The sequence below is a fragment of the Sinocyclocheilus rhinocerous genome, unplaced genomic scaffold, assembly GCF_001515625.1.
Source record: "Sinocyclocheilus rhinocerous isolate Xijiao unplaced genomic scaffold, SAMN03320098_v1.1 scaffold1295, whole genome shotgun sequence".
NCBI classification, from domain to species: domain Eukaryota; kingdom Metazoa; phylum Chordata; class Actinopteri; order Cypriniformes; family Cyprinidae; genus Sinocyclocheilus; species Sinocyclocheilus rhinocerous.
In genome coordinates this window covers 2,506,234-2,525,221 of record NW_015660499.1, presented here as the reverse complement: position 1 = coordinate 2,525,221, position 18,988 = coordinate 2,506,234, and the positions used below count along the sequence as shown (strand labels likewise).

Here is an 18,988-nt window from a genome sequence, read left to right as displayed (position 1 = left end):
TAGACGAAACCGCGCTGACAAACAGGAGAAACGCTGTGCGCAACGGTACAGTCAGATAGCTTTTCAATCTACAAATCGCCATCATTTACCATGGATTTACTGTAGTAACACTACCTGCACCATAGTATTGAGGCAGAAATGTGAGATATTCATATAGAATTTTATTATATTATTAATGTAGGCATACATTAGTAATGGAATATACAGTATTTTTTTTTTTTGATTAAGCTATAGTGTTTGTGCATTAATACTAAATGTATTTACACTACTGTTTTTCAAACAAATTCCTAGAAACCATACAGATACATTTTTACCATGGGTTTAAGGCTTTAACTGTGTAACTATTTTAATAAAACTCAAACAGCCAGAATAATTAAATTCAACCATAAAAATAAGGCTGTTACAATTTTTACAGCTGGTACTGTTTTTGATAATGAACATACATTTACATCTGCATCTTAACTCAAGCTACTGTCAAATGTGCATTTCTAAGAGACAAAAAAATGCTATTTTGTCATCATTGCAGCCTGCACTAATAAACATCATCAAAGTCAGGCAACGCAAACCTGCTTCATGATTTGAAACAATATCACTCATCAGAACATGCAGAAAATAAGAAATTAAATGAAGAATTTTTTTATTAAGATATTTATTTTGTTACGGAAAAATGACTGGAAAAGTGTAAAGAATTCAAAAACGTGAAGTGTTTGTCATGTTCTGACAATAAAACGTAGTTTAAAACCACATTTAACTGTCTGGGTTCTACAACTTTTACTTAGGAGCAAAAATCTGCCTTTAAACTTGAAAGAAATAAAGATTTGAAATTTATCGCGATTATTATCGATATCGACTGATATGAAAAATCATACTGTGATAATTTTTTTTGGCCATATCGCCCAGCCCTGTGTGACATCAGTTATTATTATTATTATTATTTTTTTGTATTCTCGTAGCTTCGTAAAATTACGGTTGAACCCCTGATGTCACATGGACTATTTTATCGATGTCCTTACTGTGTTTCTGGACCTGGGGACATTTCAGTTGCATTGCTCTCTATAGAGGGTCAGAGAGCTCTCAGATTTCATCACAAATATCTTAATTTGTGTTCTGAGGATGAACGAAAGGCCTAACGGGTTTGGAATGAAATGAGGGTGAGTAATTAATGACAGAATGTTCATTTTTGGAAGTCTGTGCCCCAAAGTATTCAAGATGCATGACAGTTTAATTTGGAAATTTCATTTTTAGGTTGATGCTTAACAAGTAAGGAACAGGTTAAAAATGGATCACAACTATTTCATAAATATAATTTAGTATCATTAAATCCCCTAAAAAATGCAAATCATTAAATAAGAAAACATTATCAAACAAAAATATAGTGCATTCATTTCATTGAAATAAAAAAAAAGATAATTTTTGACCTCCATGAGAGCATTATATTGATCTCTACATTGAAAGAAATGTGGTGTAGGATTCATTTTAAAACCATTTTCACTCAGAATGTGCTAGTACATTTCACAAAAGATACAAAGAAATGTCAAGCAACATTGAATTTAATGTGGAATTCAAAATGTTCTTATAATAATCTTCAAAATACGTTTTTTATAGTGTAATTTTTTTAGTGCAGTGACCCCAGCTTGTCAATAAGGATTGTGTTTTGCAATGAACAGAATCCACCAATAGATAAAATGACAGTCTGAATCACTCCAGACTAAAACATCTCTTATCAAGCAAATCAGACCAAATTATTAATCATATTATGTTACACCATATCCTCTGGTGAGAGGAAACACACACACACGCACGCACACACACACGCACAGTTGGTCAACAGCAGGATCTCTGAGTGTTTCAGTCACACAATCTTCAGTTTAAAGTCAGAATGACGGCCGTTGACTCGTGTATGACCTCATCATGACACGTCTGTCAGAGCGGCTGCTATTGGCCGGTTCCTTCTATGGCCATATTTGGAGACGTGTACACTAGTGAGTGCAAATGAATGATTTAATGAATGTGAGTGAACAAAACTCATCTCTCAGCGTGGGTTGTCTGAGCGGTTTTTGCATTAAAAAAAGTGATCTTTAATGTGCATCTTACTTGTTTTGAGTTCCAGCAGGTGAAAATCGTGCATCTGATCACTTAGCAAAGTAACAGCTCACTTGCAAGACACTTGTAAATTATTTTGTAATATTCAGGCTAAAAAAAAAAAGACACTTGTAAATTATTTGGTGATATTAAACGATTTTGTAATATTCTGGCTAAAAATCAAGACACTTGCAAATTATTTTGTAATATTAAATTATTATAATTTTTTTAATTATTCAGACTAAAAAAAAACAAGACACGTGCGAATTATTTTGTAATATTAAATTAAAAAAATATATATTCAGGCTAAAAAACAACACACTTGCAAATTATTTTGTAATATTAAATGATTTTGTAATATTCTGGCTGAAAAAGACACTTGTGAATTATTTTGTAATATTAAATGATTTTTTTTAAATATTCAGGCTAAAAAATCAAGACACTTGCAAATTATTTTGTAATATGAAATTATTTTTTTAATATTCAGGCTAAAAAACAAGACACTTGCAAATTATTTTGTAATATTAAATGATTTTGTAATATTCTGGCAAAAAAAACAAGACACTTGCAAATTACTTTGTAATATTAAATTATTTTTTTAATATTCCGGCTAAAAAAGACATGCAAATTATTTTGTAATATTAAATGATTTTGTAATATTCTGGCAAAAAAAACAAGACACTTGCAAATTACTTTGTAATATTAAATTATTTTTTTAATATTCCGGCTAAAAAAGACATGCAAATTATTTTGTAATATTAAATGATTTTGTAATATTCTGGCTGAAAAAGACACTTGTGAATTATTTTGTAATATTAAATGATTTTTTTTAAATATTCAGGCTAAAAAATCAAGACACTTGCAAATTATTTTGTAATATGAAATTATTTTTTTAATATTCAGGCTAAAAAACAAGACACTTGCAAATTATTTTGTAATATTAAATGATTTTGTAATATTCTGGCTGAAAAAGACACTTGTGAATTATTTTGTAATATTAAATGATTTTTTTTAAATATTCAGGCTAAAAAATCAAGACACTTGCAAATTATTTTGTAATATGAAATTATTTTTTTAATATTCAGGCTAAAAAAGACATGCTAATTATTTTGTAATATTAAATGGTTTTGTAATATTCAGGCAAAAAAAACAAACAAGACTTGCGAATTATTTTGTAATATTAAATGGTTTTGTAATATTCAGGCAAAAAAAAAAAAAAGACACTTGCAAATTATTTGGTGGTATTAAACGATTTTGTAATATTCTGGCTAAAAATCAAGACACTTGCAAATGATGTTGTAATATTAAATGATTTTTAAAAAAATATATATTCAGGCTAAAAAAAACAAGACACTTGCGAATTATTTTGTAATATTAAATTCTTATTTTTTTAAAAATATTCAGGCTAAAAAACAACACACTTGCAAATTATTTTGTAATATTAAATGATTTTGTAATATTCAGTTTAAAAAATCAAGACACTTGCGAATTACTTTGTAATATTCAATGATTTTTAAAAAAAATATTCAGGCTAAAAAACAAGACACTTGCAAATTATTTTGTAATATTAAATGATTTTGTAATATTCTGGCTGAAAAAGACACTTGTGAATTATTTTGTAATATTAAATGATTTTTTTTAAATATTCAGGCTAAAAAATCAAGACACTTGCAAATTATTTTGTAATATTAAATGATTTTGTAATATTCTGGCAAAAAAATCAAGACACTTGCAAATTATTTTGTAATATTAAATGATTTTGTAATATTCTGGCAAAAAAAACAAGACACTTGCAAATTACTTTGTAATATTAAATTATTTTTTTAATATTCCGGCTAAAAAAGACATGCAAATTATTTTGTAATATTAAATGATTTTGTAATATTCAGGCTATTCATTTGAATAATTTTTAGATATGTTGATGTGTCTTTAAATTTTCTGTAAAGCTGCTGTGAAACAGAAAAAGGGTGTCATGCATTTCTAACAACATCTTTGCAGTAGTACCACTAATGAATATTTGAAGGTGTTAATAGACGTTTCTCTTTCTCACGCACACAGCGGCTCACAGTCATATTTTAAAACCAGAGGAAGTAACAAATGGTGACGCTATCATTTGCAAAACACTGGTCAGCGGTCAGTCTTGAGGACAGTTAAGACGAATGAAGGGAACAAAGACACACGGGAGGAGAGCAGGGGAGGGGAAGCTGGTGCCAAACCAGATAAGGTCTATCAGTCTGGACAGAACAGCCTCACCGACAGCCAATCAGCTTCCAGCACGAGCACAGGTCACTTCCTGTTCAGACTGATCTATACGTTAACACCTGTTACATGAGCAACCACATAACCACAAACACAATACTGTCTGCGATAAATCTATAGATTGAACATTTCAAACCCAAGTGTGTTTGTGCTTTACAATACTTGATTTGTTTATATACAGTATACAGAAGAAAGTGTAACTTAAACGAATGCATCCAGATAGGCAGCAGTATGCATTAAAATCAACATGCAACTCATTTTACTCCCATAATGGGATGTATTTTAGAGGGAAAATCAATGTTCAGCAAGAAAAAAACATTTTATCCATCTGGAATGAAATGGATCACGAATAGTTAACTGGCATTAAAGTACAGCATTTTACATAAAACAGTGAATAATTAGCTGAGTATTGGTTAACACTATAGTGGAGAGAAACATTTATTCTTCCTAATAATTTGCACTAATGCACTAAAAATAGGCATTTAATTTTATATTGACACTGAAACGCCTAAAACAGAATGAAGTTTGAGCTATTTTTAATTGCTGTAGGTGATATTCTGCTTGTATATGGACTCCCTCCAGGAAGAGAAACCCACCGTCTGTGACACAATTAGACTTCAGCAGCCATGAGAAAGTGCCAACAGACAAACTCTCAATCTCCTCGCACTCGGTTGACTTGTGTTTTCCTCTTTCTCTTCTAGATATGTGTGAAAAAAAGACAAAATAGCTGCTTCTCAGAGAGATTGTCGTACTGACCTGCATGCTGTGTGGTGTCTAAATATGAAAGTGCATTTCTGCTAGATTAAATCGTGGCCGATTTTAAATTGCATACAAACTATTATCTGGTTAGTAAAATTCTATTAAACATGACTAGGTAAACTTCCATTTTCAAAGTCTTAACTAGTGGTATTTGCTACAGGGTTATTACAGTTACCTAAAACTAAAACCATAAAAAAACTAAAACATTTTTGTTATTTTAAATAAAATGTAAAAACATTATTAAACTAAAATGAAATATAAAATTATTAACTTAATCTATTTTAGCTAAAACTAAGAAATAAAACATTAAAATAAATGTACTGTATATGCATTAAAATAAAATAAAAAAATATAATTTATTTAATCTATTTTAGCTAAAAACTAATAAATAAATAAAATATTGTATTAAAAATGACTTAATATAAACTGAAATAAAATATACAAAATTATTTTACTTTAGCTATCTCAGCTAAAAAAAATTAAATAAAATACATATTTTATTAAAAATAAATTCTTAAAACTATATAGACATAAAAAACTAATAAAAATTAGAAAAAAACAACAAAATTACTAAAAACGTAATCAGTCTTGAATATTCAGAAAAAAAGAAACTTAAACATACTTAAACACACGAACGGCATAGTTTTGTACATTTCAGAGGTTTCAAATTAATATTTTTAATATTTACATTTAACAAAAATATCTTAATATTTAATATACATCCAAATATCTAATCTTAAAACAGTATTAATATATATATTGAATATTAAATATGTATTGTTTTAAACATTACATTCTCAACACTTTTCCCTCTTTTAAAAGACAAAGGCATTAAAACTGGCGGGTAAATGTGTCATAGCGAAACCAAACGAGATGAGAGTCAACTTCAGATCACATCTCTCTTACCACACCTTTTTCCACTCTGCTTTTTATAATTGTTGAAAAACCATGCGGCTCTGACCTCAAACACACACACACACACACACACTTAATGAAAATCCCCGGCTCGGCTCTCGCTGTGTCAGGTTGTCATGGATGCAAACAGACTTTGAAAGGCAGGTCTGATAATGTGAGCTGGGGAATTGAAACCCGGCCGGTGTTCCCTGTATGAAATTAAATGCTCAGGGCCTTCACACCCGAGCTATATCTGATGCCCTTGTTCAGATACAAAGAAGAAAGAGAATGATTTAAACCTGCAGCATCATGTGCATGTCAATAATCGCTAAAGCGACAGAGCAGACCTTCTCAAAACCACAATGTTTCAGTGATCTGGGTTAAAAATCACATTCAGACATTATTCATCTCTCATTATATTCTGATTAATCGACTCCTCTTCAACCACAGCTGAAAGACTCGTATGCACGCATGCAATCATCAAAATACATCTGACAGCAATAGGCCGTTATTAAAAGCTTTGTAAAATAAATAAGCAGACTACATGCAACTGCTCATCAGACTCATGCATGCATGCCGAGTTCTTTGCAGGTGTTGCACACAGGAAATAACACGCATGAGTTGCTTTACGGCTCCTTCCTGTGCCTGATCACATCAGATCTGCATTTCTCCTCTTTTAGTCAACTTTACTTCATTTTAGCACGCTTTCAGAACTAATAACCCGGCTGCTCCACTAATAAACTGAGCGTACTGATCTGGATTCTGCTTTGAATGCGATCCCAGTCAGTCAGACACAAACTCCTGGCATGGTTTCTCCCGCACACTTTCCTCACACATAATCTTGCACCGGCTGATAATTCACTTCCCTCTGATGGGGATTGAAGAGACATGCTTTGGCGTTTCCCCTTCTGTTGCAACTGTTAAGCAATGGGAGAACAAACCGAAAGAGCTCAGGAGAACAGAAAGAAAGATAAGGCTGAACGCTGACCGGGAAATAGTCATCTAGCACATTTCTGTTCATTTTAATGTTCATTTCAACCATTTTCCATGAACATTTGGTGCCCCAATTTTAAATATTTGGTTACATCCTTAAGATCAATCGTTTGCATGTTAAGATGAATCGTTTGTATGTTAAGATGAATCATTTGTATTTGAGATGAATCACTTGTACTTTAAGATGAATCATTTGTATTCAAAATTAAAAACAAATTATTTGTATTTAGAGATGACTCACTTGTATTTAAACATGAATAACTTGTATTTTAAAATGCATCGCTTGTATTTTACGATGAATCGCTTGTATTTTAAAATGCATCGTTTGCATTGTAAGATGAATTGCTTGTATTTTAAGATGAATCGCTTGTATTTTAAGATGCATTGCTTATATTTTAAGATGAATTGCTTGTATTTTAAAATGCATCACTTGTATTTTAAGATGAATCGCTTGTATTTAAAGATTAATCATTTGTTATTCAAAATTCAAAATGAATCATTTGTATTTAGAGATGACTCACTTGTATTTAAACATGAATAACTTGTATTTTAAAATGCATCGCTTGTATTTTAAGATGAATCGCTCGCTTGTATTTTAAGATGAATCGCTTGTATTTTAAGATGAATCGCTTGTATTTTAAAATGCATCGCTTGTATTTTAAGATTAATTGCTGGTATTTTAAGATGCATCGCTTGTATTTTGATGAATCGCTTGTATTCAAAATGAATCATTTGTATTTAGAGATGGCTCACTTGTATTTAAACATGAATAACTTGTATTTTAAAATGCATCGCTTGTATTTTAAGATGAATCGCTTTTATTTTAAAATGCATCGCTTGTATTTTAAGATGAATCGCTTGTATTTTAAAATGCATCGCTTGTATTTTAAGATGAACCGCTTGTATTTTAAGATGAATTGCTTGTATTTTAAGATGAATAGCTTGTATTTTAAAATGCATCGCTTGTATTTTAAGATGAATCGCTGGTATTTTAAGATGCATTGCTTGTATTTTATGATGAATCTCTTGTATTTTAAGATGAATCACTTGTATTTCAGGATGAATCACCAGTATTTTAGGATGAATCACTTGTATTTTAAGATTAATCACTTATATTTTAAGATTAATCACATATTTTATGGTGAATCACTTGTTGTTTTCCTCATTTCTTTGGATAAAAGTGTCTGCTAAATGTACAAATAAATTGAATAGAGCAAAATAGCATATTAGTGAAACCGGCATCAGTGACTGACAACAAAAACCATGCTTTTTACTGTTCCCACTATTTATTCATACAAACTTGCATTAACCAGAATTGAGACTCTTAAAGGGATAGTTCACCCAAAAATGAAAATTTGGTCATTTACTCACCATCAACTTGCTCCAAACCTGTATAAATTTCTTTCTTCTGCTGAACATAAAATAAGATATTTTGAAGAATGCTGGTAAACCAAGCAGTTGACGGCAACCATTGACTTCCATTGTATTTTTTTTCCCACTAGGGACCAACAACTTTTTAGTTACCAACATTCTTCAAAATATCTTTTTATGATCCACAGAAACTCATACAGGTTTGGAACAACTTCAGTGCGAGTAAAAGATAAATTTTTTGGATGAATTATCCATTTATGTGAGTTTTTAATATCTATTTATCGAGACGTCTGTCTCAACTGAAACGGCACCCAAATGCAGAATTCAAAACACGTCACAGCAAAGGAAATGCGAATACGTGAATACTGTATATGTGGACATTAGCATGTGCTTAAATGAGTCGGGGGTCAAAAAGAGCAGCGAATGAAAGAGAGGCGTGAGGCACTGACTGTTATGCCTCTTCCTGTGTGGTTGAGCACCACGTGGCTGGCAGCGGGGTTAAATACGAGCACTTCTCCTGTTTTAGGCCCATTTCTACTTGGGCTGGAGAGGAAGACGCCAGAAGAACTCTGCTAAGACCACCGGAGAAGAAGAAAGAGGCAAATATGGCACTACTGGGCTTGATCTACAGAGGTATGGATGTAATTGAGCCATAAAATACAAGTTCTGATGGGTAACGTATGGTTATTGTTATACTGGGATGCGCAGGAAACAGGAAGCGATTTATTTTGTACATTTGGACTTTTCTTGTTTCATCATCAATGCACATAATGATGTATGACTTTATGTATTAATGTTCTGCATAAATAAGTTTTTCACTGTAACATTTGTGAGCAAATGATTATGTCGGACTCTCCATTGATGCATGTATAAAATAAAAATAAAAATAAAAATAAAAAAATCAGATCAATTTCTGGAATGCAATAGATTGTCAATTGTATTTCACTATTATTTATTAAATGACAATATGAAGAACAATTTTTAAAAGTAATGTATGCGCACCAGTTCCTGTTCAATAAAAGTTGCTAAAAGTGCTAAAAAAAAATACAATTTTCTATTATTGTAGTTTCTTTTTTTTCCCAACACAAAACAACAGCAAAAACCAAAAAATTTGAGCATATCTGTAATAAAATGCTCATCTTCTTTTGAAAGAAAAAGCTTACTCATGTTGATCAAAATGGCTGCCGTCTGATGTGAGGAAGACGTTTGTGTCGCCACCGCTAGCATTTGCGAATGACGCATTATTCTTTCATAAAATTTGTATTTTAATGTATAAACTTTAACATAACTCAACAAAATGCATGTTGCAGTATATTTGTCATACATTATGCACCTAATAATTTAGTTCAATGAATTATTAATGGCAAAACATTTCTGTTTTGCATGTCGTATGTTCAAATAGCAATCAATCAAACTTGATTTCCTCAAACATTAAGAGTTTCAAGTCTGTATGGAGTTTGGGTGCGGTTCCTGAGCTGTGCAGAAGTGGAAATGTGTGTGTTTATGTGAAGGAGGAGTTTGAGATCTCCAGCGCTTCTCCAGAGGAGACGTGGACACCTGGACATTGGGATGTACAGTGCAGTCATCCATAAAGTAGAAAGCACTACTAAACCCCTCGCCACAGTGTAGTGTTTCCTACTTTATGGATGAGTGTACTGTTGGCTGCTGGGAAACTTCACACCGCTCGACGCAGAACGACAGGAAAGAGAGAAAAGAGGAACTGGCTTGGTTTCGTAAAGCCGTGCACGTCTCATGGTGTCAATACTCATCCACGTGAGACGGCAGCATGCTTGCAGAAACTAAAGCCAGGTTTCTCTGATTGCTGTTGCTGTAAAATCATTGAAAATGTCTTGTATGATGCATGTCAACTTCAATAAAACAGAAACAAATAAAACACATTTGTCTTTGAGTCAGGGTCATTATTGGTAACGAAAACTGAAACTAAAATTAAAAACATTTTTTGTTACCTGAAATAAAATAAAAACTTTTATTTAACATAAAAAAGCATGTTTGTTTCTTAAAATCAAAATAAATGCTAGCTGAAAATAAAAACGTATTTTATTTATTAAACAACTATTTTTGTTACTTGTATACTAATTAATTTTTCTCAAAAATATTTCTCATTTTCATTTAGTTTAACTTGATGTACTAAAACAACTAAAACTACAACTGAAAAATAAATAAATGAAATACTAAAAACCATACAGACATACATAAAAATCCCCCCCCAAAAATTACAAAAACTTTACTAAACATTTCAACTGAAATAAAAATGAAAATGTAAATATAAAAAATTACTCAAAAATGAATAAAAACTATATCTATATTTATAATAATATACTAAAATATATAATAATATGCTATAATCTGAATGATACTCCATCACAACCGAAACTCATTTTATGTGAAAATATACTTTATTTCAGTAAAAAGTCCATATTGCAACAAGTCTTGTCATTCACTTCAAGTAAATCACTTCGACTTTCCCCACAAAGCAAGAAGCCTGTGTGACTATCCAAAAACATGGTTTCGGCATGCACAAAAGAAACCCGAAAAATACTTTACCAAAAGAAGCCATATTTACAGGTGAGTTTCCAAAAAATGCATTACAAAAATGTACAAAAAAACATCCTTCAGGACAGACACAAGAATTGAGCCTCGTTCTGGCTGTATGAAAATATCATACCTCAAATCACAAAAATACACCGAGCTCAATGCCGCGTACGGCCAAACAAAGCTACGTGCTACTACTACGACACATAAATAGAATAAATAAGGCCGAGTATAGATGGAAAGCCATCATGCATGCAGTCATTACAAACACAGCTGTAGTAAACTTGAAGTTAAGACTAAACGAGGTCTTATAAGGCTAGATTTTATTATGGCCTAGGACACGCCTACTTGCAGTAGCGACAGTTACGATGGTAAGATCTGCGGCCTGTGCGTTCCTCAGCTTCACCGTGGCAGGAATCACAGCATGCGTCTGGATTATATAGTGCAGCGAGGGGAAAATCCCCTGACTAGTTGATATTAAGGGGCTGTACAGTGCATCACAAGGATGCTTGTCTGATGACACACGCAATCTACAATTATGCTAAAGCACAACTTTCTTTGTATATTCTGTTCTGCCAGTTCGAGAAACGGTCGAAACTGTCACCTACTTCCTGTCTGTGAGGACATTTGGGCTCTAGCTCCGCCCCTCCAAACACCTGGCGTTCTGTGATTGGTCGCTGAGGTGACGTGCAGAGCATCTCAAGGTTTGGCAAAATTGTGTGGTTTGGACAGTCTCGCCTGAGAACAGCAAGAGCTGACTTAAGATGCGAAACTGATGAGCGGTTTGACCTGAGAAATGATTTCACGTTAGCCAGAACCAGTGGATGGCGCTAAAAAAACAAACGCATTATACTGCAATGTAAAGGTGAAGGGTGTGTGGTGTTACGCTCACATGCTGTGTCTGTATTACGACGCTCCTAAAACGGAGGAAAAGAAATTAGGAACTAAGCACGAAGAGTTAAGACAGAGCTCATGCAGAAAGAAGCCAATGTTTCTCTGTTTCGTGAATTATTAATGTAGCTATTGTAAAGTGAGTTCCATGTCGATGAGTTTGAGAAAAGGCGAAGCAGAACTAAATACAAAGTTCATTACGAACAATAAAAGCTTCAGTGCATCATCAGATGCACAATATTCCATTTACAGAGAACGATCAACATTTTCCGGTTCGATATGCTGTTTTAGCATGCAAACAACATAAATCATAAAGTTGAAAATGATAAAAAAATATGTATTGTTGCTGGGTTTTTTGAGCAAATGCAAGCATAATGTTCAATTGGGGGGGGGGAACGCATAAGAATGTAATTGATTGCCTAAATGAGCACAGAGGTATGGAAGCCCCTTTCCGCAATACAAAAATAAAAAAATAATAATTACGACTTGTCTCACAATTCTGATCTTTTTTCTTAGAAATGCATGATATAAATTTGTAATTCAGACTTTATATCTCACAATTCTGAGAAATATAGTCAGAATTGTGTGATGTAAAGTCGCAATTGTGAGTTTTGCAAATGAATAGCGATATATAAACTTTAAGAAAAGTATTTTTCCCTCTCAGAACTAAGTTTATAGCTCACAATTTTGAGAAAAGAAGTCAGAATTGGGAGAGAAAAAGTCAGAACTGTGAGATAAACATGCAATTACAAGGAAAAAGTCAGAATTGCTAAAAAAAAAGTCACATTTGTGAGTTTATATGTCACTTTATTTCTCGCAATTTTTAATTTACATACTGCAATTCTGACTTGATACCTAAAAATTGTGAGTTTATATCTTGCAACTCAGAGGAAAAAAAGTCATAATCGTGAGATAAAAAGTCACAATTACCTTTTTTTATTCAGTGGCAGAAACGGCCTTCCACACAGTAGTGTGTAGAATATAATAAAACCGTGTTTTCAGTAGAATACAACAACATTACTAATAAAATAATCTGAAAGTGCAGAAAATATTGTGATATAGATAATAAAAAGCTTTCGGCCAGTCGGTGATCCTTCAGATTTTCTCCAGTAAAAACGAACGAATTAATATGTAAAGATTTGAGTTCAGCTCAGTCTGTACTGGTTTAACTAACCGGTTTGTATTATTCTAGCTTTAACTGGATAACACCAGCAACACAAAACAGGTGAAGGGACACAGTTCTGCAGTCTTGGACCCTACTTGTAGTGCAAAATATTTCAGTAGCGACAAAAAATGATTTTGTCACACTCCTTCGCTTTATTTTCCAGAATTCCTGGAATAAATATCATGTCAACATATCTTTTCTAAGTGTGCTCTGCCTTTCAGTGGATGATGTTTGTGACACGAGCAGACGGTTCATTCATGTCTAGATGCTGTTATATTGAAGTTAAGTGTTTATTTAGAATATTTTGCTATCTTTTTACTCTTCAAATGAGTATTTTATAGCTTTTTAAACAGGCATGAGCTCTAGTCACAGCTTTAATGGGTTCAAACCCATTTTCCTATTTGCACAAGTATTGCGATTATTTGCTTTTTTGAAAAGAAGAAACAGTCCGACAGATGAAAGCGCTGATAAGTCTGCATCATTATGGCAAAAATCAGAGAATGAGAAAGATTCTCCTATCGGACGGACACACTGAAACTGACACGACACACGAGAAAAAGTGCAATCTGCAGATCTTTAGGCTCACAGCTATTCCTTCTTGCTGGAGCCCAGCTTTCTGAAAAGCTTCCTGCCCTTGGAGAAGAAACCTTTCTTCTTCTTCTCAATCAGGGAGGCGTCGGGGAACGAAGGGGTCGCGGGGGGAGACGAGCTCAGGGTCGGTTTCTGATCCGAGTCCGGCTCGGGGTTTGGTCCTGGCTGAGAGGAGCTCACGGGATCAAGATGCTTAGATGATTCTGTCTGGCTCACCTGGGAGAAAAACAGACGAAAGATGAAGGTAGGCAGGTAATTGAGATTTTAATGCTATGTCTGTCATTTTTTTACAAAATAAAATAAAATGATAAAATAAAATAATTAAAAGAACACAAGCTGTTTAAATGTACATATGATAAAAAATTCTAAAACTGTCTCTGGTAAGTTCTTATTTTAAAAAGTTCAGTCCTTAAGAGAGCTATGAGAGAGAGTTAACTTTCAGCCAACTGCGTAACAGTTGTATAAAAGAAAAGAAAAGAAAAAGAAAAAGACTAAAATTATGTAAGGAGATTTAATACTGTATGTAAGAAATGGCATTGTGGGAATAGAAAGTAGCAGAAGAAAAAATACAGCAGCAGTCAAAAGTCTGAGCATCTGACTTTATGATCTTAAAATGCTTCATCTTAAATTACAAAACAAACTCATGAGGCATGGCTTTCACAATGAGTTTAAAGGGATAGTTCACCTAAAAATTAAAATCCTGTTAAAGCACTAAAAGGACTAACTGGAAATAAATACAAATTCAAACAAAAGCTACAACTGAAATAATAAATGAAACCTAAAAAATAATAAAACTAGTAATAATAATGATAAAAAATAAAAATGACAGAAGCATGTAAAATTATTAGAACTAAAACTAGAAAATAAAATGAAACCTAAAAATATGAAAATAAAAGGTCATTCAAAATATTAATAAAAACTATAATAGTATATAAATAATACAAAAATAACACTGGTCCCTAACCCTGACAAAAACAAAACAAAACAAATTTTTGGAGGGTGAGCTATCACCTTAAATGTAAAATTATTATGTGAAAATTAGAGATTTGGGAATAATTTGCTGGGTTTTATCAATGCAAACATTCTGGATTCAAAATGATTGAATCTCTAAAACTTTACAGTACTTCTTTGTTATTCTGAGCTTGACAACTTAAACTGAACACTAAAACCTCACAGGAGAAAGCCAGTCATACAAGTTTTGAGAAAAGGAGGGTGAGTAAATGACGACATGTAATTTTTTGGGTACGCTAACCCTTTAAAGCATGTGTATTGATTCTATAATTCATCTTCAGACTCTCAGTGTTATGTTCAGAGTCATTATATCTAGAGATGCTAGAGAGGGTTTGCTGCAGGTCGGGTCAGGTCTATGAAACACTTACGGTCACTGTTTAAAGTGAACACCTCTCCTGTGCTTCTGAAAACCATGCAAAAATAAAAACAAAGACACATAAGACGACATGCAGAACATAAGACAGCTGGAGAAACTAATGCTGTTAATCTGTGATGGACAGAACAGAATGGAAAATACATGCAATTATCAACATTAATGCATGCAATAAACACACACACACGTACCTGTGAATCCCTGTGGCTATCCGTCACCGACGCATCTTCTTCTGTCTCTGGAAAAGCTTGCAGGAAGTTGGACGGTACGAGGCCTTTGTGTCCATTGAGATCCCCCTGAAAACAACACAGACCCATCATGCACTGCTGCTTTGCGCAGTCATTTAGTGTTCATGGCCGTACACAGGGTTTAGAAATACAGAGATACAAAAACTGAGAGGTTCTGGGATATATTTGTATTCCCCTGATCTACATATGTGCATTTGCCCTCCATTTAATAACAATAGCTTAGATAACAATCTTAATCTTAGATAACAATAGCTTTAAAACTCGTCTTTTTTCAGTCTTTTTCAAAAGTAAACAAGAAAAATGTAATGAAAAATATAATATAATAATAATGGGTTTGGAATGACAAAATTTGAATAGGTAAGTAATACATTTTTCATTTTTAGGTGAACTATCACTTTAAATTTTGAGCACATCACTATAAAAAGGACGCAGACACATGGGGGTTTCTTGTCAAATTAAAGGAATAATGAAGGAGACGAATAAAGAAAAAACGTTAAAGAACTAGAATTTTTAGTAAACTAAAGCAACTAGTGCTGAGAGGGAGTTAGCTTTCTACCTTGCACATAATAGATGAAAAGAGATGAAAAACTTAAAATGAAAACTAGAAATGTTGACTTGGTAACTCGAACAAAAGATACAACTAAAATATTAAATGAAACCTAAACAGTAATAAAAATGGTAATAATAATCCTTGGGTAATAGTATGGTAATAGTAACTAAAGTTACTTTTAAAAGTAATGCATAACAATATTACGTTATTGCATTTTTATTTTTTATGGAAAGTAATGCATGTTACTTTCGTGCTACTTTTTGTCACCTAGGCTGGACTTGCTTATTTGTTTTTTAATAACGGAAAAAAAAAAAGTTTGTCAATATTTTTGGCAACTGTAAAGACCCTTTTACACCAAAAGTGAAATGATTAAGCCTCAGGCTGAAGGGAGTGCCCCTGCACCTACACCTCACCTACACCTCACTCCCAATAAATGGGAAAACATAGTAACTTGCATTACTTATTTGAAAAAGTAGATTTTCAGACCATATTTAACATAAATGGTCCATACAGCACTATTTCAGTTTTATATTTGTAAATACATGTAAATATTTTCAAAATATATGCTGTATGTGTGTGTCTTTATATATACATAATAAATATACACAGCACACACACATACAGTATATTATGTAAACAAAAACTTTTATTTTGGATGCGATTAATCGCGATTAATCGTTTGACAGCACTAGTACATATAAAGTCATCTGTAAATATTTTAATTTTTTCAGGGTTTTTTACATTGATTTTCTCTAAGTGACTTTTGCATGCACACAAAAAACTTTTTTGTGCCCTCGAGAAACTATTCACATGCGCATGGGAATTTTTCGCATGCTTGCGCATTACAATTTCTAGTTTTATTTAACCTATTTTCTTTGTGCATCACTGCCATCTTACTATGAATAAAGTGAGAGCATGGATGCACATGAATTAATAGAGATCTACTTGCTCAAAATTTGGCTTTCCTTATGGTAGTACCTCTAATATCAAGGCCTAATGTCCAATTTAGCACATCCTCTGATGTCACAATAGGTGGCTCAGTGTGCATTGTCCTATATGCTAAGTTTAATGGTTTCTCGTGCACACATAAACATCTGTATATTTTTTATTTTTGCAAAGGTCCTCAAGGCTATGTCATACGGTGCTAAAAATATCATGAGAAGAAACCCAAAACATTTTGCATAATTAAAAAGTGCACCTTGAATTCATTCAGTCGTGTTTGACAATCACTAAAGAATCACTAAACAGCTGCCATGAAAACACTTCTTGTATGCTAAACTTATTTTCATTAAATTCTTAATTTTCTATTATAAAAAATTAAATGGGGGCAAAAGTCTGGAAATGCAAATATTTTTCCATACTCTTCCAGACCTGGAAATTACTTAAATCAAATTTCATACTTTTCCAAACCGCGTAGGAACCCTGTAATGTGTTATTTTTTAGTTACTTCAGAAAATGTAATCTGATTACGTTACTTGTAATGCATTACCCCCAACACTGGCTCTGACAGATCAGCTCAGATTTCTGCAGCACCGAAATACAGTTATTATTAAGCAATTACTTCACAACTTTTATTATTGACCTTGAAAATAACTTCAGTGGTAGCACGGCCACAAATGTGTCATTGCACAAAACTCCTATTTATTATGAATATACTAACAGACAGACAGGCACGAAAGAAACTCACATAGTAGAAGCCGTCATCATCCATGTCACCGAACACATAGATGACGTCGCCCGCGCTGAAGGTCAGTTCAGCCTGGACAAACAGTACATTAAACTCTCATGCTTTAGACTGTTTACTAGTATAAGGAGCTTTTTTGTCATAGTAATAATGTCACCTCTATGTCTGCATTGGGAGAACTCTCTCTCGGGTCGTAGTCAAAGATGGCCACCATCCTGCGAGGTCTGGAGCTTCCCATCGGGCCGGCGGAGCGACTGAGGTCTGCAAGTCAAACACAAAAGATGTAAAGATGCAGAGAACAAAAATCGGAAATGAAGCATTGCTCGGGGTGAAAATGACACAGTAAGTGACAGAAATTCCAGAAAATACATATGAAATCGAACATTTGATATATTTGTGAAGTCTCTATTATGGGTTTATCAGGTGATGATTTGGTGCCTCTGCAGACACTGCAGAGCTTGAATATGAAAACGACCTTAAAACATGAAATGACAATTATATCTAAATCTACTGTGATGGTTGACAGTAAAAACGGCTTAATCTAACACAGTGAACCGACAACTACTTCAGACGTATTCTAGCATTTTATGCATTATTTACAACCATGTTAATATTTGCAGATTTTGTGAACTTGAGTATTTCAATTAATTGATTTAATTGAAATATTTGTTTGCTGTGAAATTATATGGTTAGGAAAAAAAAAACAATCTGCAAAAAATGCCCATTCTTAAAAAAAGTTAATTTTTGATAATGTACATATACACGTATCAGTCAGAAGCTTGGAAAAATTACTGTGTAAAAAATGATGTAATATTATTAAAATTAAAAATAAACATTTTCTGTTTGAATATATTATAAAATGTAATTTATTGCTGTGATCAAAACTGAATTTTCAACATCATTACTCCAGTCTTCAGTGTCATAAGATTCTAATGGCTTCTGAAAATTCAGCTTGGCATCACAGTGATTAATTACACAAAATATATTCAAATAGAAAACAGCTGCTGTTTTAAATTGAAATAATATTTCACATTATTACTGTTTTTACTGTAAGTCAGATACATACGCTATGCACGTTTATGAACACTAAACTTCAAGCTATCAGGTGATGATTTGGTGCCTCTGCAGACACTGCAGAGCTTGAATATGAAAACGACCTTAAAACATGAAATGACAATTATATCTAAATCTACTGTGATGGTTGACAGTAAAAACGGCTTAATCTAACACAGTGAACCGACAACTACTTCAGACGTATTCTAGCATTTTATGCATTATTTACAACCATGTTAATATTTGCAGATTTTGTGAACTTGAGTATTTCAATTAATTGATTTAATTGAAATATTTGTTTGCTGTGAAATTATATGGTTAGGAAAAAAAAAACAATCTGCAAAAAATGCCCATTCTTAAAAAAAGTTAATTTTTGATAATGTACATATACACGTATCAGTCAGAAGCTTGGAAAAATTACTGTGTAAAAAATGATGTAATATTATTAAAATTAAAAATAAACATTTTCTGTTTGAATATATTATAAAATGTAATTTATTGCTGTGATCAA

At 32.7% G+C, this 18,988-nt stretch overlaps 1 protein-coding gene across 1 annotated transcript in view; it reads right to left on the bottom strand.

The window, feature by feature from the left end:
* Positions 1-13,082: 13,082 nt before the first annotated feature.
* The window catches only part of LOC107725093 (peripheral-type benzodiazepine receptor-associated protein 1-like), a 117,346-nt gene continuing 111,440 nt past the window's right edge, over positions 13,083-18,988 (bottom strand). The window contains exons 31-34 of the mRNA XM_016534236.1: positions 17,582-17,685; positions 17,428-17,499; positions 15,134-15,238; positions 13,083-13,774 (exon numbers count right to left, since the gene is read on the bottom strand). Of these exons, the coding sequence (XP_016389722.1) occupies positions 13,556-13,774; positions 15,134-15,238; positions 17,428-17,499; positions 17,582-17,685 (500 nt within the window). The 3' untranslated portion in view covers positions 13,083-13,555. The remainder of the gene's footprint in view (positions 13,775-15,133; positions 15,239-17,427; positions 17,500-17,581; positions 17,686-18,988) is intronic.